This window comes from Heterodontus francisci, chromosome 26 (genome assembly GCF_036365525.1).
Source record: "Heterodontus francisci isolate sHetFra1 chromosome 26, sHetFra1.hap1, whole genome shotgun sequence".
In the NCBI taxonomy this organism is placed as follows: Eukaryota; Metazoa; Chordata; class Chondrichthyes; order Heterodontiformes; family Heterodontidae; genus Heterodontus; species Heterodontus francisci.
In genome coordinates this window covers 63313994-63338434 of record NC_090396.1, presented here as the reverse complement: position 1 = coordinate 63338434, position 24441 = coordinate 63313994, and the positions used below count along the sequence as shown (strand labels likewise).

The window sequence follows — 24441 nt, the reverse complement described above, 5'->3', positions numbered from 1 at the left end:
GCATATTTCAGGGGGACCATTCACTTAGTAAAACTTGTCTGCAGTATCTCCAGCATTTTCTGAGGCGAGAAAAACAAATGAGTAATTTAAGAAAATCAACTAACAACTTCTCAGGAGCTGTTGAGAATTGTTTATACAGAAAGATGGTCCTTTGCCTAGTTACTTATCCATCAGACCGAGACAGAATAGACAGAACTACTGCTGTGCACAGTGGTGGCAACTGTAATCTTCCTCGTGTCTATGCCATGTAATGTTATGCACACCAATACAGATGTTAAAAGGACAATGGAACAGGAACTGCACAGATTGAAAAGTTCTGAAATGTTACTTACCCAATATGGGTGGAAAGCCAGGCAGCTAATGGCGCCAATCCTTTGCCCCATAAATCCATCATAGTATTTAATATTGCTTATCACATCCCCACTTGCATTATATACAGCTATGAACTGGTTCATGGAGCCACTGAAAGATCAAGAAGCGATTACTATTAGCTATTATTCACAACTTTTTGGGTGGTAAAACATTGAACACACGTCCTCCCACGACACATAACCTTGCTGTTAAATGACAGTATATTGGTAACAGTATTAACATGAAATGATTAATTTATTCAACTTTAACCAAGAAAATGTAAAACAGCTGGCCTAATAGCTTAGGCACTTGACTCTCAAGCAGAAATATTCTTAAGGGCTTATGTTCAAGTCCTGGGAATGTTACTAAAAGCATTGTCTTTGGTTTATTAACTGAATTGTCAGATTGAATCTCACCTCAAACTGGAAATCTGACATTGCCTGACTCACATCAGCTTTCATTCCTTCCCCACCCCCCTCTCAAAGCATTGGTCACTCTGCTATCTGACACAGAAGTGCATTAACAATGGCAGTGATCCAAATAATGGCTGCTCTCCAAGATGGAGGATGTACTATATGGTGAGTTGTCTAGAAGGAAGACACATCTGAAGAGATGTACCCAAATCATGCAATAGACATATGAAATTTAAGACAATAAAAAGGAGATTAGAAATAGCACCATCCTTGTAGACTAGCTCGGTGATTAATGACTGCAATAGTGTTCACTAATTCTCAGAAATTGTTTCAACTACACTATCTTGAAAAGTTACTGTATTTAAAAGATTCAACTTAGTATGATGAATGTTAACAGCAGCATCTGTAGGATGTATGCGCTAACTATACTTCATAAAATCAAGCACCCTTGAATCAAGATACATTTAAGTAAAAATTCTATGCTTACAACTCAACAGTATTTACTACCACACATGACAAACTTAAATTGTGTTAAGTGAAGCATGACTAGCAGGACAGGTTTTTTGTTTTTTCCTTAAATGAGATCTGGTTTTGCACATAAAAACATCTTTGAAGTAGATATTGATTCAGTTACAGTATTAATCCCGAGGGAAAAACATAACTTTGGTGCTGTCACTTCTCCATCCTACTTGGCTAGTTTTCCTTCACTAATTTTGGAAAGAAGATAACCTCTAACTTGGTGTTAAAGTTGTTGATGCTTCATTGTGTATTTGAACAGTTTTGAGCTTTTTGGTCTTCCTTACGGACCCCTCTCTACCTTGTGACAGAGATTGCATGATGTTTGTCATAAAAGTGTCACATTTTAAAGGTGAATTCCCATGGTATCATGTCATTTTAGGATAACCATGCATAGGAAACTGTATGCAGATATGTTGGATGTGTTTCATGCTTTTAAGTTTGTTTACTGTTTAGGGATTACTGCCGTCAGTATGAGCAAAGAAACGATCAAGGTTACTATGGGAATGACATAAGCAAAGTCAAAAATCATTAGGTTTACAATATCACAATATTAGGTTTAGATTAGTTATAGAAATAGAAAAGGACAAGAAACAAACATGAAAATACTCAACTGGAAGGTGGCTATTTTCATTTGCGTTGAAAACAGACCAGGCTCAGCCAACTGGAATCAAAGATTGTCAGGTAAAACAGTAAATGAGCAACGGAATGCTTTAAAGGGACGGGAGCCCCAACGGCAACTAATTAGTTGCTGAACAGCCAAAAAATGCACTCGTGGGTCCCACAATCAGCTGAGGCAGGGTTGCCTCCAGCTTTTGGGCTTATTATCGGGGCCCCTGTTGTGCCGTCAAAATTCTGGACAAAATGAATTGCCATTTGGAAAAATATAGGCTAATAAATAACAACCAGCATCGATTTGTTAAAGGTAAAGCATGTTTGACTAAGTTGATTGAGCTCTTTAATGTAATAGAGTGGACTGATGAAGGTAATGGACTTTCAAAAGGCGTTTAATAAAGTACCACACAATAGATTTATTCGCAAAATTGAAGTCCAGGGGATTAAAGGGGCAGTGGCAACATAGATACAAAATTGGCTAAGGGACAGAAACAGAGTGTCATGGTGAAGTGTTGTTTTTCAGACTGGAGGGAAGTAGACAGTTGCGTCTCCCAGGGGTCGGTATTAGGACCACTGCTCTTTTTGATATATATTAATGATTTGAACTCGGATATACAGGGCATTATTGCAAAGATTTTAGATTATACAGAACTCACAAATGCAGTAAACAGTGAGGAAGGTAGTAACAGCATTTAGGAGGACGTAGATAGACTGGGGAAATGGACAGACTGATGGCAGATGACATTTAATGCGGAGAAGTGTGAAGTGATGCATTTTGTAGGAAAAATGAGGATAGCAATATATACTAAATGGTGCGATTTTAAAGGGGGTGAAGGATCAAAGAGACCTTTGAAGGTGGAAGGACAAGTTGAGAAAGCTGTTAAAAAAAGTATACAGGATCCTTGGCTTTATAAACAGAGGTATAGAGTACAAAAACGAGGAAGCTATGCTAAATGTTTATAAATCACTGGTTAGGCCTCAACCGGAGTACTGTGCCCAATTCTGGGCACCACACTTTAGGGAGGATGTCACAACTTTAGAGAGAGTGTAGAGGAGATTTACTAGAACAGTATCAAGGATGTGGGACTTCAGTTTTGTGGAGACACTGGAGAAGCTAGAATAGTTCTCTTTAAACAGTGAAGGTTAAGGGGAGATTTAACAGAGGTGTTCAAAAGCATAAAGGGTTTTGTTAGATTAAATGAGAAACTATTTCCGGTGGCCGGAGAGTTGGTAACCAGAGGACACAGATATAAAGGTAATTTGCAAAAGAACCAGAGGGGAGATGAAGAGAACTTTTTTGTATGCAGCAAGTTATGATGATTTGGAATACATTGCTTGAAAGGGTGGTGGAAGCAGATTCAGTAATAATTTCCAAAAGGGAATTAAATAGATACTTGAAGGGGAACATTTATTTGCAGGGATTTTTGGAAAGATGAGGGAGTGAGACTAATTGGGTCAGCATAGGCTCAATGGGCCTTATTTGCAGAATGAGTCCATGATTGTGTGAAGAATAGCGATTTTTATATTAGCACCATTTATTAAATTAGATTTTATTTTCTCAGTTGAATATTTAAAAATGCACAAAAGGACAAGTTTTAAGAATATTCTGGTTTTCTTCTAAAAGCTAAAGTCAATTTTAAATGCAACTGACATTACAAAATGCCTTCAGTGTCTAGCATTGGCTCTATTTTAAATGAATGAATCTGTGAATTTACGTGTGCATTTGGTTGAACAGTTCGTGCTAATAAAATCAGATGATTTCAGCAACTTTAGTAAAGTTAGAAAAAACAGCAGTTCTTTGCTCAACTTTTCAATTAAAAAGGATGGAACACTGAAAATTAGCTGTTGCTTATCCAAATCTTATTGCACTTGGGTCCCTGAGCAACTGGGGAAGGCTGAGATTTCTCTATCGTGATTTCTGAAGATAAAGTGGACTTAAAAATTGTCATCTAACGGTTGGAAATAAAGTTCACAAACATGCAACTCAAAACTACAAAGGGCCCAACAAGGATGGAGATCTGGCAAGTCCAACCCTGCCTTCTGTACACAGCCACACACATAAAAGTCCATTTGATCAAATTTATCTTTCTAGTGGATTCTGTACTCATGGTGAGAGATTTCAGTACTATGGAATCAAACACCTCCAAGTTTGGACACTTAGGCATCAATTACATCCAGGAAAGCTATAGCATGGATGGGAAGACATATTTAAAAAGCCTAAGAGTATACAGTGAGAGATTTTCTTCATGTCCTAAAGGGTCATCCTTAATGGCTTGAGTAAGATTGCCAAATTGTGGGAAGAGCGGAAGAAAACGGGTTGAAATTGCCCGACATGTACAACTCAGTTAGCCGAGAATGATTTGCATTTTGTTACACGAGGGTTGAAACTCAGCTCCCACATGAAAAGACAGTGCTTTAGATCACACTAGCATTCACTCCTCACAAAATACTGTTCTGCTTGACTGGTCAGTAATGAGACTTATGATTATGAATAGAAGCACTGAGAGCAGAAATATCAGATTATGGACTTGGGCTGTGCAGTCAAGGTAATTTGAGGTTAGGTCAGAAATACAGCTAACACTATCATGGTCTATGAATATTTATTCTCCATGGATGCAAAGTGGATAAAACTCCAACACTGTCAATTCTCCTGGTATAAACATGAAAATAATATTTGCCGTGCTGACCATTTGAATTCACTTACCAAGCAAACAGATTAGCCTGGGGGTGAAAGTCCAGTGCCGTCAGTCCTTTTACAGTTTGAATTACATTCACTGACTCAGGCATCCGTGGGTCAAAGAACCGCACATCTCCATTTACACTTAATAAATGAACAGGGGAGAACACATTAAGTTGGCACAAATTACTCTAAGACTACATACAAGAAAAGTAACATATAACTGTTGATAAGAAAGTGTAACTGGAACACCGTTAATATTTCACTAACTTTACTACTCAATAATTGATTTATAAATGAACTTCTGTGATAGGACAGTGTTCAGTGAAACACTGTGTTGTAGCAAAATTAAATTAAAAAGTAAAGATCTCACCTCCCTGATGAATATGCCAATTAAAAAAACTGAACATATCTTTAATATCTGACCAGCCTTGTGTCAAACTCAATAATTCACACTAATTTACAAACACAAAACCCATTATAAATGCAATTTATATACACATAATGTACCTTAACAGTTCAAATAGTTAATTCAACTCTAAATAAACAGTATAACAATACCAATTCTGTCTTACCTCACAGTGATGATATTGCCTTCAGGAGACTTTTGTAGGTAGGTTTTTACCACCCATGCAGCATGTTCCCTGTAAGTCACTACACGGCTGTAAAACAAAAGCCACATCAACTAGAGTGGAATTCCACCTTACAGCAAAGGAAAATACTGTACTCATCAAGGGTGGAAACAATTTCAATGTTAATGACTGCAACACCTTCCACTTTTAGCATCCAGTGTTAGCATTAATTATTCTCAGATCAGGTTTGACACGGCTTAGATGCAGGATCTAGCTCCCATTAAATGTCTCCAAGATGCACCTTAAACTTAACTTTATCCTTTCTGAGCCAGGGTGATATTTCCATCTCCCATCCTATGGCATGCCAGAGAATCTAATAATTTAGCGCTGCTGCGTTGTGGAATTGTGCCTAACAGGAACTGGAATGAAATTTCAGGCAAATCATTTTCATTTAACACTCCTACAAAGGGGCCCATTCCTATGCTGCCTTCTAATTTCGATCAGAGTGAAAGGATAGTGCTGGAATCTACTACTATTCAGTTGCAGCTGTTTGAAAAGAAAACTTAGAAAATCAAGTTAGTGGGATAATGAAATTCTAATATAACCTTCGATCAATTTCTAGAGAAAATTAAAAATTTATTGAAACCTGCAACATCTGGATATTAAAAGTATAATTTTGACTCATCACTACCATAACAATAGCCTGTCTCAATGCCTCTTTCAGCTCACGGCCTTGATAGGCTGACCAGTGCAGTACTGAAGGAATGTGCATTGTCACAGGTGCTGGCTTTCTGATGTTAAGCTGAGGCTCTATCTGTGGACTGAAATGATACCATGATACTATCCAAAGAGGAGCAGTGGAAATCTGTCAGTCTGCTGGCCAACCAACATCACCGGAACAGATTAATTGCTCATTAATCTCATCCTTGTTGTGCATAAATTGGCCGTTGTGTTTGCCTACATAACAGCAGTCACCATACTGTTATGGAAGTAATTCTGATTTTTTTTGTTAAAATATTTTTTGAGGAATTCATAGTCAAACTGGATAAATGCGGGTCAATTTTTAATCAAAGCGGCGCTGAAAGAACGAGTTAGGCAACAACGTATACTGGTTGTCACATGACTCATTAAAAATAGGACAGAAACCCTAGTAACAGGGGAAGAGATGGGCAGAGATGTCAGTCACTCGCCCAGATAGGACAAGCCAGGAAGCAGCAGAGCACACCTGGGAGGGGAGAAATCTTGCAAGCTTTTGGTTACAGTCAGTGTGTTTTACGTTCTGGAGTGAGTGGCTGATAAAATTAGCCTGCTGAAGAAATGAAGGAAGGAGAGAAGACCACAACCCATCTCGCTTTCCAACATCTCTAAAGACCCTGAGAAGTCCACTGTATCAATTCATCTTGTCCCCTGTCTTTGAAGAAAGCCTGCTAAATTACTTCTCAACACCGCCCGAAAAGAACTGTTTTAAAAGATCCCAATGACCTGTCCACGTGTACCCAGAGGTTAGACTGTTTGCCAGTTTTGGAACAACGTATCTCATCTGCTGTTTTCTTCAAAAATGAGCAAGTCATTAGCCCAAGTGTTTTTTTTTTTGTCTGTAACAGAGCTCTGAATTTAAAAAATCCCTTTTATTTTTCCGGTTAACTGGTGTATGTGCATGAGTGTGAGGGGCTAAGGTAAAAAGGGGACTTTAAAAATTTAAATCTATGCGTTTATGCTTTACTTCATTACGAGTTAAGACTTCTATAATAAACTGATAATTTTGTTGTTCATTAAAGAAACCTGGTTAGTGTGTTCTATTCTGGGAAAAACAGAGTATATATGTGCTGTGACCTGTTGGAGAAGTGGGACTAGAATAAACAGTGCACTCCTCCCGCCTCGGTCATAACAATACTTCAAACAACTAATTGGGTGTGAAGTGTTCTGTGAAGTCCTGAAGATATATAAGAGATTTCACATCTTAAGAATTATGATTGACCTTTTTTGTTTAAACAAGTGCGGATTATTTTGTGACACAACTGGCTAGGGTAGAGCTGTATAGAGCTGAACAAGTTTAATCATTCTGCCTCAATTACCACCAACTGCTTTCAATTCCATTTTGTCCACACAGCTGGGCTCTGTAACTTCTCCTAAAGCTAGCTGCGTTCCTCCACCTCCTTTTTGAAACAAACTCCTGAAATTGTACTAAATGCGATTTATCCAACAGAATAAAGATAAAAAAGTAAATACTGTATAGGGTATATAAAATAGATTTTAAAATAATGTATGCAGTTGGGTAACTTAAAACTAAACAATAGAAGATTGGAAACTCATTTCTAGCTTTGACAGGTAACATAAAATATTTCAAATCACATTAAATCTAAAACACAATAAAGACCTTCCTATCAAAGGAATTCTCCCATAGGAACCTTCTTTCCCTAGACGTCAGAATATGGCTGAATCCTAACAAGATTGACTCAATTTATCAAACAGAAGCAGCTAATTTTTAGATCAAATCAGCAACAGAATCAATCCATGTTCTTTAAAGTTTCGGAAAATTTAAAACAAAAAGGAAAACTTGAGAAAAGTAATACTGGTCCCCGAAATCATGGGGTAAAATTTCATGTAGGTAAAGCTGATAGATGCTGTGTTTATATTGCAATATAAATTTCTACAGCAGACAAGGTCCCAGCCACAAGAAAACCAGACAAACATATTGCTGAGCAACTCCCACAGCAGCCAGCACCATGCTATGGCTCTACTGGCATCAGTGGCAACGCAGTAAGTCAATCCAAATACTCAGCTTTGCTGCACCATGTGACTGGAAGATTAAAAAAAATGCTGCTGAAACCTACCATTCATTAGGAGCCATTCTCCTATCGTAGATACGAACTGAGCCATCACCAAGACCACCTACGATTAGGGAACGATTAGAATCACAGGAAAGACTTGTCACACAACTGTCTGCCCCAGTTGGAATATCCTATAAAACCAACCAAAAAAAAAGATATTAAAAAAGGATAATGCTGACACCAAATAGAAGGCAGAAAGAACTTCTATTTACATACAGCCTTTCACATTCTCAAGAAATTCCACAGGCAATTAATTATTTTGAAATGTGGTCACTCTTATTCCAGAATTAAAAGTGGCTGATAATTTGTACACAGCAAAGTTCCACAAATAGCAAATGACCAGTTAATCTTTATTTAATAATACTGGACGAGGGAGGAATGTTGTCCATGACACTGGAGGTAATCCTTTCCTTCAATAGGACTAAACTCAGAAAACCCCTACTGTTGAAAGGATAATGTGGCAATTGACTTTTGTGGAATCGCTGTACTGTGGTACATACTCTAGGTATTGGCAGGTGATTGGATACCAGTTTATTACTTAATTCAGAAACAAAAACAAGTGTAAATCCTTAATTGTAGAGAGAAAAGAAACACAAACATTAGAATTATTAAGACCTGATCGTACTCAACTCTTAAGTTGAGTCAAGGAAGGATCAAGAGCAGGATGTAGAACAGGAGAGGATATCCACACCATGTTCAGACAATAGCAGCTGCTCATTAACTGACAAACAATGCACACCAGAACACGGCATTTCAAAAGTACTCCATTGGTTGCAAAACTCTTTAGAATGTCCTGAGGTTGTGAAAGGCAATATATAAATTCAAGTACATACTTTCGTTTGTTCTGGAGAAGGTTTGAACACATACTTGAGGATATCAATGATTCAGCCTTAAAAAGATTTTCACACCTGAATTAAGAATCTTTGGCAATTATAAAATGTTCTATACTTCTGAATGTAAGTGAATCTGAAGTTGGATTAAAAATATTGATCTTCACTGCCTGGTATGAAAGAAGCAAATTGATCCTTTTATCAGTATCAATAGCCCCAAATTTTAACTTTCATTTTATATTTTGGATACAAGGACGAGACTTCAATTTCTTGCCTGCAGTAGGTTTAGCTATTCAGCCAGGCATGAAAAAATTTGCTTAAGTACCCAAAGCTTCCTCAAACTCACTTTACAGGCAATTTTGCAGCAAACATAAAATGAAGAAAGCATTGATGTTGTTGTGTATTATACTTGGTGCATATAAAAAGTAACCTTGGTTGAAATATATTCTAAAGCTTTTGCTCCCATCAAATGAGGGTGATATGAACAAACAGAAGAATTCATCTGCGATACCATCAGAATAAATCAATTGACAGTGAACCTCATTTCACTCTGTTGTAAAATTTAACATCTTTGAGCTCCCAATAGGCCAAACATTGGCATACTGGATTGGTGTTTGAGTCTGTGAAAACAAAACCTTGTATAAAATTATATCATGCGACAGGAGAGGGACCTTGCAACATTTGACCATTCTGGCCCAACGAAAATTGTAATGAACTAACAATTAAATAATCTGAGACAAACTCACTGACCAAATCTGTATGGTGCAGCAGTTACCAAAATCTTATACATATTAGCAAAAACAGAATACATGGGTTTCAGAGATGAGGGGCAAAAATGATAATTATGCCACTTCCATTAAGTGGGTTATCAGTTTTGCTGTGGTTCCAGGTCAAGCATGTTGTAGACATACCCAAGCCAGTGATTAAAGTTGTCTGATGAAGGAAAACCAATCTGCAAACACTGCCCAACTAAAATTTAGGATTGTGTTGCTGTTATCTCTAACCTTTTAGCAGACCATCCATTACAAAGGAAATGTGAACGATAACATGACACTTTGCATCAAGACAACTCGAGTAATATTTTAGTTTTCATATATCTTGCTAGAATCAGAATGGTTACAGCACCGAAGTAGGCCACTCAGCCTGTTGAGTCTGTGTTGGCTCTCTGCAAGGGCAATTTTGCTAGTTTCACTCCCCTGCCCCATCCCCGTAGCCCTGCAAATTTTTCTCTTCAGGAACTTATGCAATTTCCTTTTGAAAGCCGTGATTGAATCTGCCTCCATTACACTCTCAGGCAGTGCATTCCAGATCCTCGCCACTTACTGTGTAAAAAAAATTCTTCCTTATGGCACCATTGGTTCTTTTGCCAATCATCTTAAATCTTTGTCCTCCAGTTCTTGATCCTTCCATCACTGGGAACAATTTCTCTACTGTCTAAACACTCATGATTTTGAACACCTCTATCAATTCTCCTCTTAACCTTTTCTTCTCCAAGGAGAACAATCCCAACTTCTCCAATCTATCTACATAACTGAAGTCCCTCATCCCCGGAACCATTGTCTAAAATCTTTTCTGCACCCTCTCTAAAGACTTCACATACTTGTGGTACCCAGAATTGGACACAATATTCCAGTTGAGACCAAACCATTGTTTTAAAGGCTCATCATAACTGGTAGCTGTAAAACAACAGAAAGAACTGAAGGTGTTTACATCAGGCAGGAACTGATGTTAAGACATTTGAGCAAACTGCTCCATATGTGCTTTGATTAATTCCAACCAGGGCACCAATTATAGCATTAAATCACGATCTAACAGACCAGCAGCTGAAAACTATTGTGGCTTTAAATCATTTTTCCTTCTGCTTGCCAAGACATTCAAGACCACTGGCTGTTAGAATGAGGGACGTGCAGACTGTGGACTTGATCTATTGCCATAGGTTTATGAAGTAAAGCCATGCATCAATATATTTACTAGGCCACAAAATATTTTTTGCATGTTTTATCAGTAGAAACTACAGTAAGCAATAGGAATCTGCATCTTTGAAATCAAAAGTGCCCCAAGAACAAAGGTGAAATCAATATATACAATGGGAAAAACAGCTACAAAGAGAAGATTACAATACTGATAAACTAGGGGAATCTCAAGCAATTTAAATATTTTTGAGATGTGGGAGATCACAATTATAATCTCAAGAATACCAAATTAACCCAGAGCTTCATGCCCAGAAACATTTGCCCTCACATATTAAATACAATTCCCAGCATGCTAACATGCTGTAACTCAAGATCTGCTCCCTGATTTTTGTAAAGTGAAGCAAGGATTCGGTTTCAGAAAGTTAAGGTTTCAGAACTTGAGTCGTGTTATCAAACTTTATCGTTCTGCCATACATTATGAAAAATTAAACTTTTTTTGACCATCTATATCCCATATAGTTTCATGCTAAATGCATCTTTCTGCTACAGAATCTAGAGTCAAAGGATTTACCAGAAGACTATCCATATGGAAAAGAAGCTAATGCATTCTGTTGATGTGGAGTGCAGGGTTCTCAGAATCTTGCCTGTACAGATGCCTTTGAAGCATGTACACGTATTCTGATCAGGAACAAAGGCTACCCTAACCAGTCTGAAAATTGAGCATCTTAAGCAACAACTTAAGTCCCTAATGAAAATGTTTTTTGAAGATCCTTTTTATTGATGCTTTTGAAGATGCTTTTTGTTGGGCATCTGCTGCACTCCTGATTGGATGGAACATCAATCTCTTGGACTCTTATGGAACACCACATCAAATAAGGACTTCTCTGGAAGAGCAGAAATCTAAGAAAGCAAGCTGTGGATACACATGTGGGGTAGATGCATCACATGGATAGTACTTCCTCATACAGTACCATCATCCATCAATTTAGAATTCAAGATTAGACTGAGCATAGTTTTTACCTGTACTTTTATCTCTCTGTCCGTGTCCCAGATACGAATAATGCGAACATCTCCTGAAGTCATTAAGAGACCAGTCTCCTGTTCCCAGTCCACAACCATCCCAGCACCTGAAAAGAAAGCAGATCCATCACCAGATTAACAGCGCACAAACTGCGATGAAGTTTAGACTGTATTACAACCCATTTTTTTCAGCCGGCAACTCCTAAACAGAGTCAAGTTCTGGTGTTAACATTCTAGTGTTTAAATGTGGTGTTCCATAAATTCTGACTGAAGATTTGAAATTCATAAGCACGCGATCTTTTAATGAAAATGTAATAACCATTTAATTAATAACGCAACCTCTGCTTAAAAATGATTTTAAGATAAATATATATATTTCAGAGCAAACCCAATTCTTCACTTTAAAAAAAAAATGAAAACATCAATTTTCCTGGGCTCTCGTTCCACCTGCACTGATGTGTAATATCTTCCTACATGTGGTAAGGCAAATAATTCATTACACAACTGAAACAAAAAGTTACTGACATATGCATTTCACAACTCAAGTTGTTCTTCAGTGAATTGGGTTCATGGCATTTCTTTACACTACTGTCCATTTCCTTGCTCCAAAAATATGATGGATGCCATTGAAACAAATGAATAAGTGCATGAGAATTCTGTTAGTTTTTGCCTTCCATTTCTAAACTTGCTAATGGTATTTATCTCCTCCCTGCAGCATTTCAAATCAAAGTAGCTTGCTTGGAAATAATATGAAATAAATGTTTTATATCACCTCCAACAGGCAAGATATTAATTTAGTCTATTTTTTTTTAAAAACTCCACACAAAATTGTTAGTGAACCAGACCATCTCGACTGTTTTGCTTCACTGCCATTTCTCTTGCAGAAATGCCAGCTTTGAAGAGCTTCTGCTCCCATCTCTGTGATGATTTTCAATCGACTGATCAGCCATTCTCATCCTTTTCCCTTTTTGTTTGTAATTGTATATTTTTCAGTTCTGACCAAGAGTCCAAATCCAACATGCTAACCTATCCTTTCAGAAGCGGATGGAACTGTTTATTTATAGTACTTTTAGGTTTGTTTTTTTTAACCATAATGTTACAATGTTTCTACATATTCAGAATACTGACTGTTTACTAGAATGGAATAAATATCTTTCACGAACACCATGTACTTAATTTCAAATGATTTTAAAATTAGTTGACGTTATCTACTTCATCAAAGTTCCCTCTGTTCGAGATCAAGAACATATTGAACACAATTAACTCCTGGTTATCAATACTTATTAGATTATAAATCAAATAAAGCACTTACCTGAAATTAGCCAACTTGATATATACATTTTAAACTGCTCCATTACCATGAATAACTTTTGTTGGCTTTCCACAATGCAAATTTTGTGCTGTCATTTCTTTTCCTCCACCCCCCCCATCTTTTTGTTTCAAAGCCGGTTTTCCCGTCTCCTTGGAAGACCCTCTGCCCCCTCAACATAATATGCATCAGTCCCAAGGAGAGTAAACATGTTATTTATTCCCAAGCATCTGTATGGGCCTTTCCTGAAATGCTTACAAGGTTGACTTGTCCCAATTTTCTTTCCTAAAGGCAAGGTATTTTAGTTTGAACGAAATGAGGAAGACATCCAGTGAATAAGTGCAGAAGAGAAGTGTATCCTTGCTCCCCATGCTGTGGTATACCACATAAATACATTAATGTCCTGAACCCCAGGTATTCTGTATTTAAAATAAATATAAATGAAAAAGAACCCTGTACCAAAGAAATGCAGTGTTTAAAAATCCTTAGGGCATTGCACTTACGATGCATGCAGAGTGTGGGCAGGCAGTGCACTGAAGACTGGGGAATCCCTGTAGTACTCCCGGAGAGAAGTATGAGCTCTGTTGTAACTGATTAATTCATACAGCACTACCAACCACCCACACAAAATAAAATGTTTTGAATGCCAGAGCATAGCTCCTACACTATTCATGATACACTGCCTCTGCAGATTCATCTATCTAGCCAGTGAGCCATTTAACATATTGCTTTTGACTCTGAATACCTGTGTTAAGACTACTTGCAATTAAGTATGGCTATTCAACAAAAAGGTATGCTATTTCCAGTTAGGTAATTGAGTAATAGCCAGAATATAACACCACAGCAGCACTCTGTGGATATTAAGCTAAGTAACTACAAAAATGGTATATCTAAACTTGGTAATGGTATTTATCTCCTCCCTGCAGCATTTCAAATCAAACTAGCTTGCTTGGAAATAATGATATTAAATAAATGTTTTATATCACCTCCAACAGGCAAGATATTAATTTAGTCTATTTTTTTTGACTCCATACAAACAGAAGTGTTATTGAACCAGATCATCTTGACTGTTTTGCTTCACTGCTGTTTCTCTTGCAGAAATGCCAGCTTTGAAGAGCTTCTGCTCCTATCTCTGTGGTGATTTCCAATCGACTGATCACAGTCATTCTCATCCTTTTCCCTTTTTGTTTGTAATTGTATATTTTGCAGTTCTGACCAAGAGTCCAAATCCAACATGCTAACCTATCCTTTCAGAAGCGAATGGAACTGTTTATTTATAGCACTTTGTTTTTTTAAAAAACTATAATGTTACAATGTTTTTATATTCAGAATACTGATTGTTTACTAGAATGTAATAAATATCTTTCACAAACACCACAGGGTTTCCTAATCTATACTGCACTGATCAACATGATAAATGACTGCTCTGGAGAATGGATCACCATCCTGCTAAATCTGGGCCAGTTTTGTGCTGCTGGCTGATAAGAATGCGCTCATGTCCGTCATGTACAATTCACCTTTGCTCTGGAGTACATAGTGCACATACATCTTAACTCTCCAACTAAATAACCATTACATGTAAAATGCAATAAAAAAGGGAAAAGATCTTAATCAAAGAATGTATATCTTCTTGGTGTCTTCACTATACTCAAACTCAAGTTGAGTAAAAAGACAGCACTCTAAATATAGAATGGTACACAGTTAAAGTTTTATTTTCCATAAGGTCATGCATTACTCTGCATCTTCTTGATGGCACTAATAACTTAAGGGAGGCTACAATTTTCCTTTGGTTGATAATATTCCTTGTTCATTTAGCTATCAGAATAAAATGGATCACAGAGAAAGACACTTGGCTAGCTCCATTAAAACAGCAGGGTATGTCAAGGATATGTCAGCTCGTCCTGATTACTCAGCCAGAGTAGACAACAATGATCAGATAGTGACAGTCACTATAAACATCTGCATTTATTGTTTCTAAAAGCTGCAGAGGTGTAAGCATAACCAGTTCTAGTCTGGGTAGGTTGTTCCTGGACTCCTTCAAAATCATGGGAAAATATAAAGGTATTCCCCAACTTTGTACCTTTTGCTCGAGTCTGCTGGAAAGAGAGATATTATACCAGACCTCTAGTACTTTGCCCAAGTGCGTCAGCTGGCTATTCGATCATGAGTGGCATCAGAGCAGAGACCCTCCTCTCTTCAGTCAACAGTCACAGTGATGCACCTTCTAGCAAACGTCACTGGTTAGTGATCTGGAGTACAGATTCCAGCTGATTCTTCACTTCCATGTGCCCACAGGTTGAGATAAATTGTAATGTGCTAAACGTTGCCCTGGTTGAGATCAGCTCATCCAGACAGACCAAGGACTGAACACGAGACATTCCTGGTATGTGCACCTCAATACAATGTCACTGAGCCAATCAGGGGAGCTTGAGATGTAGCAGTGTTTCATTCACGTTGGTAACTAGGCGTCTATGCTGCCAAATGAATGCACAGTTACAACAACAACTTACATTTATATAGTGCCTCTAATGTAGCAAAACATTCCCAGGCACTTCACAGGAGTGAAGGCAAGCAAGATCTGACACTGAGCCACATAGACGATATTAGGAGAGGTGACCAATAGCTTAGTCAAAGAGGAAGGTTTTAAGGAACGATTTAAAGGAGGATAGAGAGGTATAGAGGCAGAGATATTTAAAGAGGGAATTCCAGACTTTAGGGCCTTGAGCAGCTAAAAGCACGGCTGCCAATGACAGAGTGACCAAAATTGGGAACGTGCAAGAGGCCTGAATTACAGGAGCACAGGCTGGAGGAGGTTACATGGAGGAGGTTCCAGAGGGGAGGTGGGGAGGTCATGGGGAGATTTGAAAATAAGTGTGAGAATTAAAAGAGAAATTTGATGCAATCCAATATAACCCCAGTGTACCTCTCAGCAGTTTTGCCTTTTATTAAATTATTAAACTTGCTCAAAGTAGCATTTTCCAACAAAAAGCTTGCTCTGTACCAGGAATATCTGTTGCACCTACATCATTTGGTAAAATATGAAAAAGGCAAAACAGAAACCTAAGAGTATTAGAAGACCTGGGTAGATGCCAGAAATGTACATTTCCTTTATAAAACATAAGCATTCAAGACGTGTTTCCTTCAGATCTGCAGTAATCACAAAAATGGAAAGGATGCTGCTTTCCATTCTTGAAAAAAAATGTCACTCAGTGACGGCTCTGCTGCAAATTTCAACAGAGTGTTTCTCGTCCAGCTGTCAGATTCAACAGAGCAGACCTCCAGCAGGGCACTGCAGAGTGAAGAAAACTAGTAATTTCAGCTCACCAGCAGGAGGACTTTTTTTTTTAATTAACTGCATTATAGGGGTGGTATTTTTCATTGAGGGTCTCCCGCAAAGCAATGTTCCCTTCAATTCTATATGTTTACAGACGCTGGAAATCTCTTAGTTAATGTTGGTCCAATCTTAACATGATATGCCCTTTACAGGTATGAAAATGTTTCTATTTTAATGTATTATATTTTAAATATTTAACATTCCAATGCACATGGATGAATGCTATAGCTGTTTTTCTTTACTGCTCATTAGGAAGAATGACCAAGAACAGGAGAAAAATATTACATTTATTTTTGTCCATTGACTGAATTTATAAGCATTTGGGCTAAGACCATTTTATTAAGAAAAAAAATCTTTAAAAGTGTACATTATTAAAGCAACATGATCCATCAGATGACAGATTTATTTTAAACAACTTAAATTCATATAGTGTCACAGAATTGTTGCAGTGCAGGAGGCCATTCAGCCCATCGTGCCCACATCCAGAATTAGAGAAGCGCAGCTATCTCGGAGGGTTGTGGGGCTGGAGGAGATTACAGAGATAGGGAGGGGCGAGGCCATGGAGGGATTTGAAAACAAGGATGAGAATTTTAAAATCAAGATGTCTCTTGACTGGGAGCCAATGTAGGTCAGCAAGCACAAGGGTGATAGGTGAACGGGACTTGGTGGGAGTTAAGACATGGGCTGCAAGTTTTGGATGACCTCAAGTTTATGAAGGGTAGAATGTGGTAGACCAACCAGGAGTGTGTTGAAATAGTCAAGTCTAGAAGTAACGAAGGCAGATGAGCTGAGATGGGGCGAAGTTGAGTGATGTTATGGAGGTGGAAATAGGCAGTCTTAATGATGGCGTGAATGTGGCTGGAAACTCATCTCAGGGTCAAATATGACACCAAGTTTGCGAACAGAGTTGTTTAGTCTCAGACTGTTGCCAGGGAGAGGGATAGAGTCAGTAGCTAGTAAATTGAGTTTGGAGCTGCAACGAAAACAATGGCTTCAGTCTTCTCACTATCTAATTGGAGGAAGTTTCTGCTCATCCAGTACTGATAATTTAGCAACAGTGGAGGAGTTGATAAGGTGGTGGTGGTGAGGTAGATTTGGGTGCCATCAGCGCACAAATGCAAACTAACGCTGTGTGTGGGAACAGATTAAAGATAAACTAACAGTTTATAAAGAAAACTAACAGGCAGAAAGCGACAGGACAGCTGCAGCTAAACAGGCAGAAACCGACAGGACAGCTGCAGCTAAACAGGCAGAAAGCGACAGGACAGCTGCAGCTAACGGTTCAAGGAAGGGGGGGAAAATGTGAAACTTGTTGGTGCGAGCAGACCAATTAGGCTCCGACACAACAAAAATTGCAGAAGTCTGCAGACCAATTAGGAACAAGGTGTGTTACGGACAAGTATAATGGAGGCTGGTTTTGGCACGCAAAAGGCAGTTCATTTTCGGCGCGCAAAATTCAGTCCGTTTGCTGTAGTGAAGAAAACCTACATCAAGGAGAGGAAGTCAAGCTGTAACAAATACTTACCTCAATAAAGTTTTGAAAGTTACCATCGGACTCTGACTGTCTCTGAAATTGATGAGATCTAACACTGTGCTTTACGTTGATTTTGTTGACGGACCACACGTAGATAAAAAATAGGAGGGGTCCAAGGAAGATCCTTGGCACAAGCATCTTAAAGTTAAGAAACAATTCTTAAAATTGATCAGCCAATAGCACATTAAATGCAAGTAGACCAAATTTTCCATTGGTTGAGTGTGTGGAGGGGTGGGGGGAGGTGATGGAGGGTCAATACTGTTGCTGTTTTCAAATAGTTACATTCTTAGTTGATGGCTCATGGCATGGAAAAAAGAGTGTTTTGTAAGGAGGGATGGATTGCCTGTACCATTGTTCAAATATGGTGTGGTGCTCGTAAGGGCAAGGATGTCTTACCATGAAATGAACGATGTACTATTGTGTTGCTAAGGATAGATCTATCTCCTTTGTACTATTCACAGACATAAAAGTGTAAATGAAATTTGCATGCCTCTTTTACTTTAGTACACGCACTGCATAAAATTATGTAACAGAAATATAAATGTAGTTTTTGATATACAAACAATATAAGCACAATAGTCTTCATGGGGCACTGCTCATGATGAGTCAGTGAAGTCTTTCCTACATTACATACTGACTACACTTGCTAAGTACATCATGGGCTGTAAAGTACCTTAGGACATTCTGAAGTTGTGAAACTCATTATAAAGTCATTTCTTTCTTAACTCGTCTGTGTGTTGTTCCTTCTCTATCTCTCTCTACCTCTTCTGCTTCTTTCACTTTCAGCCCCCTCTCTGCTTCAGTCTCTAATACTTTCTTTTCCTCATGTTGGTCTCTCTTTGCTTCTCAGTTCTGCTCTCTTATTCTTTCTCTGTACTCTTACACTTCTACCTCTTATTCTCTTATTATTGGGTGTGAGGGGCCTGGCCAGGGCCTCAAACTGTAGGTTATTGGCAGGTCAGGTGTATGGTCAGAGATGTAGGTTGGTGGGGGTGTGGGGATGAGAAGAGAGATCTGGCCAGGGCGATAGGCTGGGATCGAGTAGGGAAGGTTAAGCAGATGAACACTACGGTGTATCGTGCAGGAGCAATGGAACAAGCTGGGGAATTCTGATATTGACATTGGGGCCATAATTATATTGCAGCATTCCACATCATGACATTTTGTCAAAGACTGGATATGCAATTCTTATTTTAACCAATGTGTATTAGCAATTAAAATCCATTAAACTTCAATGAAATAATTCCAGATCTGGGGTTGTACACACTTGTTTCATCGTATGAAAGCAATTTCTATTCTCATTCAAATCAAGTAACGGTGGCAATAGTAGGTAGCAGAATCCAGTATCTGCCTACTTTTTGGGTATGACGCAGATGTCAAAATATATGTCGAAGCTGTTCAAAGAAAAAGATGGGATACATCTTTAATCATAGGCAATTAATCCAATTTTCAAAAATACAACCTCGATTATTTAGGTTCACAAGCTGAACTTGACAGAACTCCAAGTATTTTAAAAGTTGACTGAATAAAAAGTTTTGTACAGATAACCATCTTTAATTTCAGTACAATAATGTTCTTTTATGAAAGGGAATTGATGTAATAGCAGAAAACCTACATTTGTAATTTGTACACTGTACATAAAATTGCACAGAAAGCTACTGTTTAGGAAACAAATACTGTTTGAAGCCAGAGGTCGCTGTAGAATTTCACAACCAGAAAAAGTGTATGTATAGGTGAAAGAAACAAAGAGTACGATTAAATTGAAAATCACTTGTGTAACTTACTGCATGCATACTAAACAGAAGCAACATGTAGTAGATAAAGCTATGCAATCCCACACCAACAGATCAGATCAAAACTCTTAAAATTATGCCACATCCAGTCATGAATGGTGGTGGTCAATTAAACAACTAACGAGAGGAGAGGGCTCCATGAATATCCGGATTGCAAACAATGGCACAACCCAGCACGAGTGCAAACGACAAGTCTGAGCAGTTGCAACTAGCTTCAGCCAGAAGTGTCAAGTACATGATCCATCTTGGTCTCCTTCTGAGGTCACCACCATCACAGAAACCATTAATCAGGCAATTTAATTCATGCCATGTGATATCATGAAACAACTGGGTGGACTGGATACAGCAAAGGCTATGTTCTCCAACAGCACTCTGGCTGTATTGCTGAATACTTGTGCTGCAGAACTAACTGTACCTTTAGCAAAGTTGTTCCAGTACAGCTACAACACTGGCATCTACCCGACTTATGATCAGGTGAGGAGGGGTCAAAGGGCTCTTCACTTTCCCTTTCCTTGTTTGCCCATAACAGGTATATTTCTTTTTTAAAGTGGGTACACTTGCCAATTCAGTGAGTGTTTAACTATTTACGTGCTATGATCATAAAAAGAACCAATCGGACAGATTTTGAGTTTAACAAAAAAAGAGGTTAGCTTTATTGTACTTTAACTGACCTAAGTAAAATAATTAACTACGGCCCAACTTTCACACAAACACAAACTCGAGGCTCAAACACCCACACACACAAATAGGTAAGAGCGGGGAAGGATGGAATGGTCGAATTAGAGTCCAGAGAAATAAAAAGGGGGTATATAGTCTGTGGAGGTTGGTGACTCGACTGGCTTCAGGCTGAATTCAGTGGTCCTGAGGCCTCTGGTTTAAAGATGCGGATGGCTGAGTCGGTGGTTCTCCTAGAGACAGCGGTACAGATAATTTCCTTCACAGGGTCGCATCTGGCAGCTGTGATAGACCTAGGTGGTATTGGCCAGCAGGCAGGGTTCAAAGCTTGCAAGGTGGATTGGAGAGAGAGGGAGGGAGGGAGGAGGGACCCACTTAGGTCTTTTCTTGTCGGTGTCTAGCAGCTTGTCTGGTTGCTGCTGAGAAAACACCAGCTTAAGTACACAGATGGTGGGCCTGTCACATGACAGTCACCTAGTGATTCAAAATGATGGTAACCAGTGGTTACCTCTTGCAACTTACTCAGTCCATGTCTAGAATTTCCCTTCTCTCAACCAGGGTCCTATTGTTCAAGTGATTAGGTTTGAATGGTTTGTCTCCACCAGTTTAACATCCCAAATGATTGCCTTGATGTCTTGCTAATGGGAGCAGGATGTATAGTTCACTCAGATTGCCCAGGTCATTGTTCTTGCTGGGACTGTGCAGACAATTCGACTTCATTCGATGCATTGGAACGTAGAGTACAGTGATGCAAATTGGGGTGGCCGTCTAAGCTGCTAGTAGAGTCACCTTTTATCTGTTTATTTTTCTTTAAATTTAATTCAGGTTTCCAGCCGGTGGATTAAAAAAAATCATCATTCGATATAGCACATTTGTGTGACATGAACAAAGTTGAAAATTGCCTAGGTGGGTCCTGGCGACAAAAAGCAGGACAAATCCAATCTGCCAATTACTGCCCCATCAGTCTACTCTCAATCATCAGCAAAGTAATGGAAGGTGTCCTTGACAGTGCTATCAAGTGGTACTTACACAGTAATAACATGTTCACCTACGTTCAGCTTGGGCTCCATCGGGACATGGTTCCAGAGCTCGTTACAGCCTTGATCTAAACATGAACAAACAGGTGAACTCCAGAGGTGAGATGAGACTGCCCTTGACTTCATGGCAGTATTTGGCAAAGTATGATATCAAGAAACCCTCGTAAAATTGAAGTCAATGGGAATTGAGGGAAAAGCCTCCACTGGCTGGAGTCATACGTAGTACGAAGGAAATGGTTGAGACTATTGGAGGCTCTAGGACATTGCTACAGGAGTTCCTCAGGTCAGTGCCCTAGGCTCAAACATCTTCGGATGCTTCATCAATAATCTTCCCTCAATCATAAGGTCAGAAGTGGGGATGTTTGCTGATGTGTTCAGTACCATTCACAACTCCTCAGATAATGAAGCAGTCCATGCCCGTCTGCAGTGAGACCTGGACAACATTCAGGCTTGGGCAGATAAGTGGCAAGTAACATTTGTGTCACACATGGCAAGGTCCATCGCCAACAGTCAGTCTAACCACCTACCCTTGACATGAATTGCCATCAACAACAAACTGGGGGTCACCAATGATCAGAAAATAACAGGATGAGTCACAAAGACTGTGGCTACAAGTGCACACCAGAAGCTGAGTATTCTGTGGTGAGTGACCCATCTCCTGACCCATGTTCCCTCTAAACTGTGCAGCTGCACAGCAACCCAAAAGTCCTTGTGCAGGCCGCGTACATTTAGATTACATGGGCACAGCTGTGCCAAAAAAAATTAAAGGGGCTGCACACTCTGAAAAAAGTTAGAGGGAACGTTGCTCCTGACTTCCCAATGCCTTTCCACCATTGACAAGGCACAAATCAGGAGCGTGATGGAATACTCCTCTCTCAACCTTTGCTTTTCCAAGGAAAACAGTCCCAACTTCTCCAATCTATCTACGCAACTGAAGTTCCTCATACTTGGAATAATTCTCTTGAATCTTTTCTGCACCCTTTCTAACGACTTCACACCTTTCTTAAAGTGTTGTGCCCAGAACTGGATACAATATTCCAGTTGAGGCCGAACCGGTGTTCTGTACAAGTTTAACATAACTTCCTTGCTTTTGTACCCTATGCCCCTATTAATAAAGCCCTAGGATGTTGTATGCTTTATTAACTGCTTCCTCAACTTGTCCTGCCACCTTAACGATTTATGCACATATACACGCAGGTCCCTCTGCTCCTGCACCCCCTTTAGAATTGTACCCTTTATTTTATATTGTCTCACCGCGTTCTTCCTACCAAAATGAATCACTTCACACTTCTCTATTAAATTTCATCTGCCACTTGCCCTTTTGAGGTTTTACACTATCTTCCTCACAGTTCACAATGCTTCCAAGTGAAACTAGGCCATACATTTATGATTAGTATTAAAAGCAAGTGGTTTGAAGAATGCTGTAATGGAAAGATTGATGGAGATTTGATTGGGATGTTAAAAGCTTTTAATAGCACTGCAGTTTCCACAGTATTAAGGCTTCGAAAACAGAATTAATAATATTTAAGAGGGAATTGAGATAAACAGAAGAATAATATTAAAAGACTCAGGGTAAGTGCAGGGAAATAGGATTAGAGTCGGAGGCTCTGCAACAGTGAACAGTCTCCTCCCGAAATTCCCATGATTCTATGATTTTTAGCATACAAATTTAAATGAGGCAGGTCATCAGTCGCCTTTACTGAGTCAAACATACCCACAGACCAAGATTAGAGTTGACAAGTTATTAAATTCTAATTTAGGCATAATTACCGACAAATATACATACTACATCCTTAAGGTAATACTAAGGAATCTGTAGTGCTATTAAAAGCTTTTAACAACTGAATCAACTGTTTCAATAGTTTTATTTCCTCCCCTGCTCTCCCCTACAGCATGTCACATTTCTTAAAGAGCAAAACATTCATTCCATTACATAATAATTTGTCATAGTTCAACACCATTATCTTACTGACTATTCAAAATGGTGAGTTATCAAGGTTCATCAAAACGAACTGATAGAAATCAGTTACATTCAACTGTAAGACAACCTAAGTCTTTTTGTAGACTGCATATTAATTAAACCATCTCCAATCTACTCAGTACTCACAAAATTCAGCAGGGACACCATGATAAAAAGGTTTTCCTCCTTCACCTCAGTGAAACCCTGAATTCTGTACATAGCACCAACTATGCATATTTCAGCAACTAAGGATGCCACCAAAAATGTCAGTACTCACTTTACTGTCGACATTAAATCCCTTGGTATCAGTTGCTCATTAAATATTCAGGCATGTTTCATTATTTCCAGCTTATTCATAGGATGCCGAAGAGTAAAAGGAAGTTCCTTTATAATGTATTGCCGCTAAATCAATAATATATGCTCAGAGTCCCCCCTCTCAGCCAGGCAGGCTTTTATGTACTTTTCTCTTAGAGGTTTGACTTTACAAACTTTTCCAGCTATTTAAGCAGCAATATTTTTGCCAAAGTTACTGGAATGAGTTTGTGTTATTTTCTGCATGCCTCAAATTTTCCTAAAGCAGGTAGAAACACAGACTAATACAGCACAGAAGGAAGCGTCTTATTAGAATGAGTACAAATGTGATCAAAAAATACATGTAAAATATTCAGATGACTAAGTTTACTTCATGGCATTTAGATTCTTGGTATGATTCACACACTAATAATTTTTCTACATAGATAACAGGTTTTAAATTAGAAAGCTTGCTTCCCCCAGATTAGTGTTACAACCGAGGCTGGAGAAATGCACTGTCTTTCTCTAGTTGAAATTCTCCATGGGTCACAACATATATTTAAACGTTTACCCAGTTACCAATACAGCCAATTATATATTCTATATTTCAGAATAAAATCCACTAACCAGGTTTCTTTAATAAACAACAAAATTATCAATTTATGACAAAACAAGACTTATTCAGTAAAGATGCAAAGCATTAACATACAGATTGAAAAATGACAATTCCCTTCTAATTTTGCCCAACACACACACACTGGTTAAAGGAA

The 24441-nt window shown here is 38.6% G+C and overlaps 1 protein-coding gene across 2 annotated transcripts in view; it reads right to left on the bottom strand.

Annotated features, from left to right (window-relative positions):
* The window catches only part of rptor (regulatory associated protein of MTOR, complex 1), a 464636-nt gene that overhangs the window by 3438 nt on the left and 436757 nt on the right, over positions 1-24441 (bottom strand). For both annotated transcript variants that reach the window (XM_068058405.1, XM_068058406.1), the window contains 5 exons: positions 11739-11845; positions 7979-8106; positions 5148-5234; positions 4600-4716; positions 333-462 (listed from right to left, as the gene is read on the bottom strand). In XM_068058405.1, coding sequence (XP_067914506.1) covers positions 333-462; positions 4600-4716; positions 5148-5234; positions 7979-8106; positions 11739-11845 — 569 coding nt within the window. The remainder of the gene's footprint in view (positions 1-332; positions 463-4599; positions 4717-5147; positions 5235-7978; positions 8107-11738; positions 11846-24441) is intronic.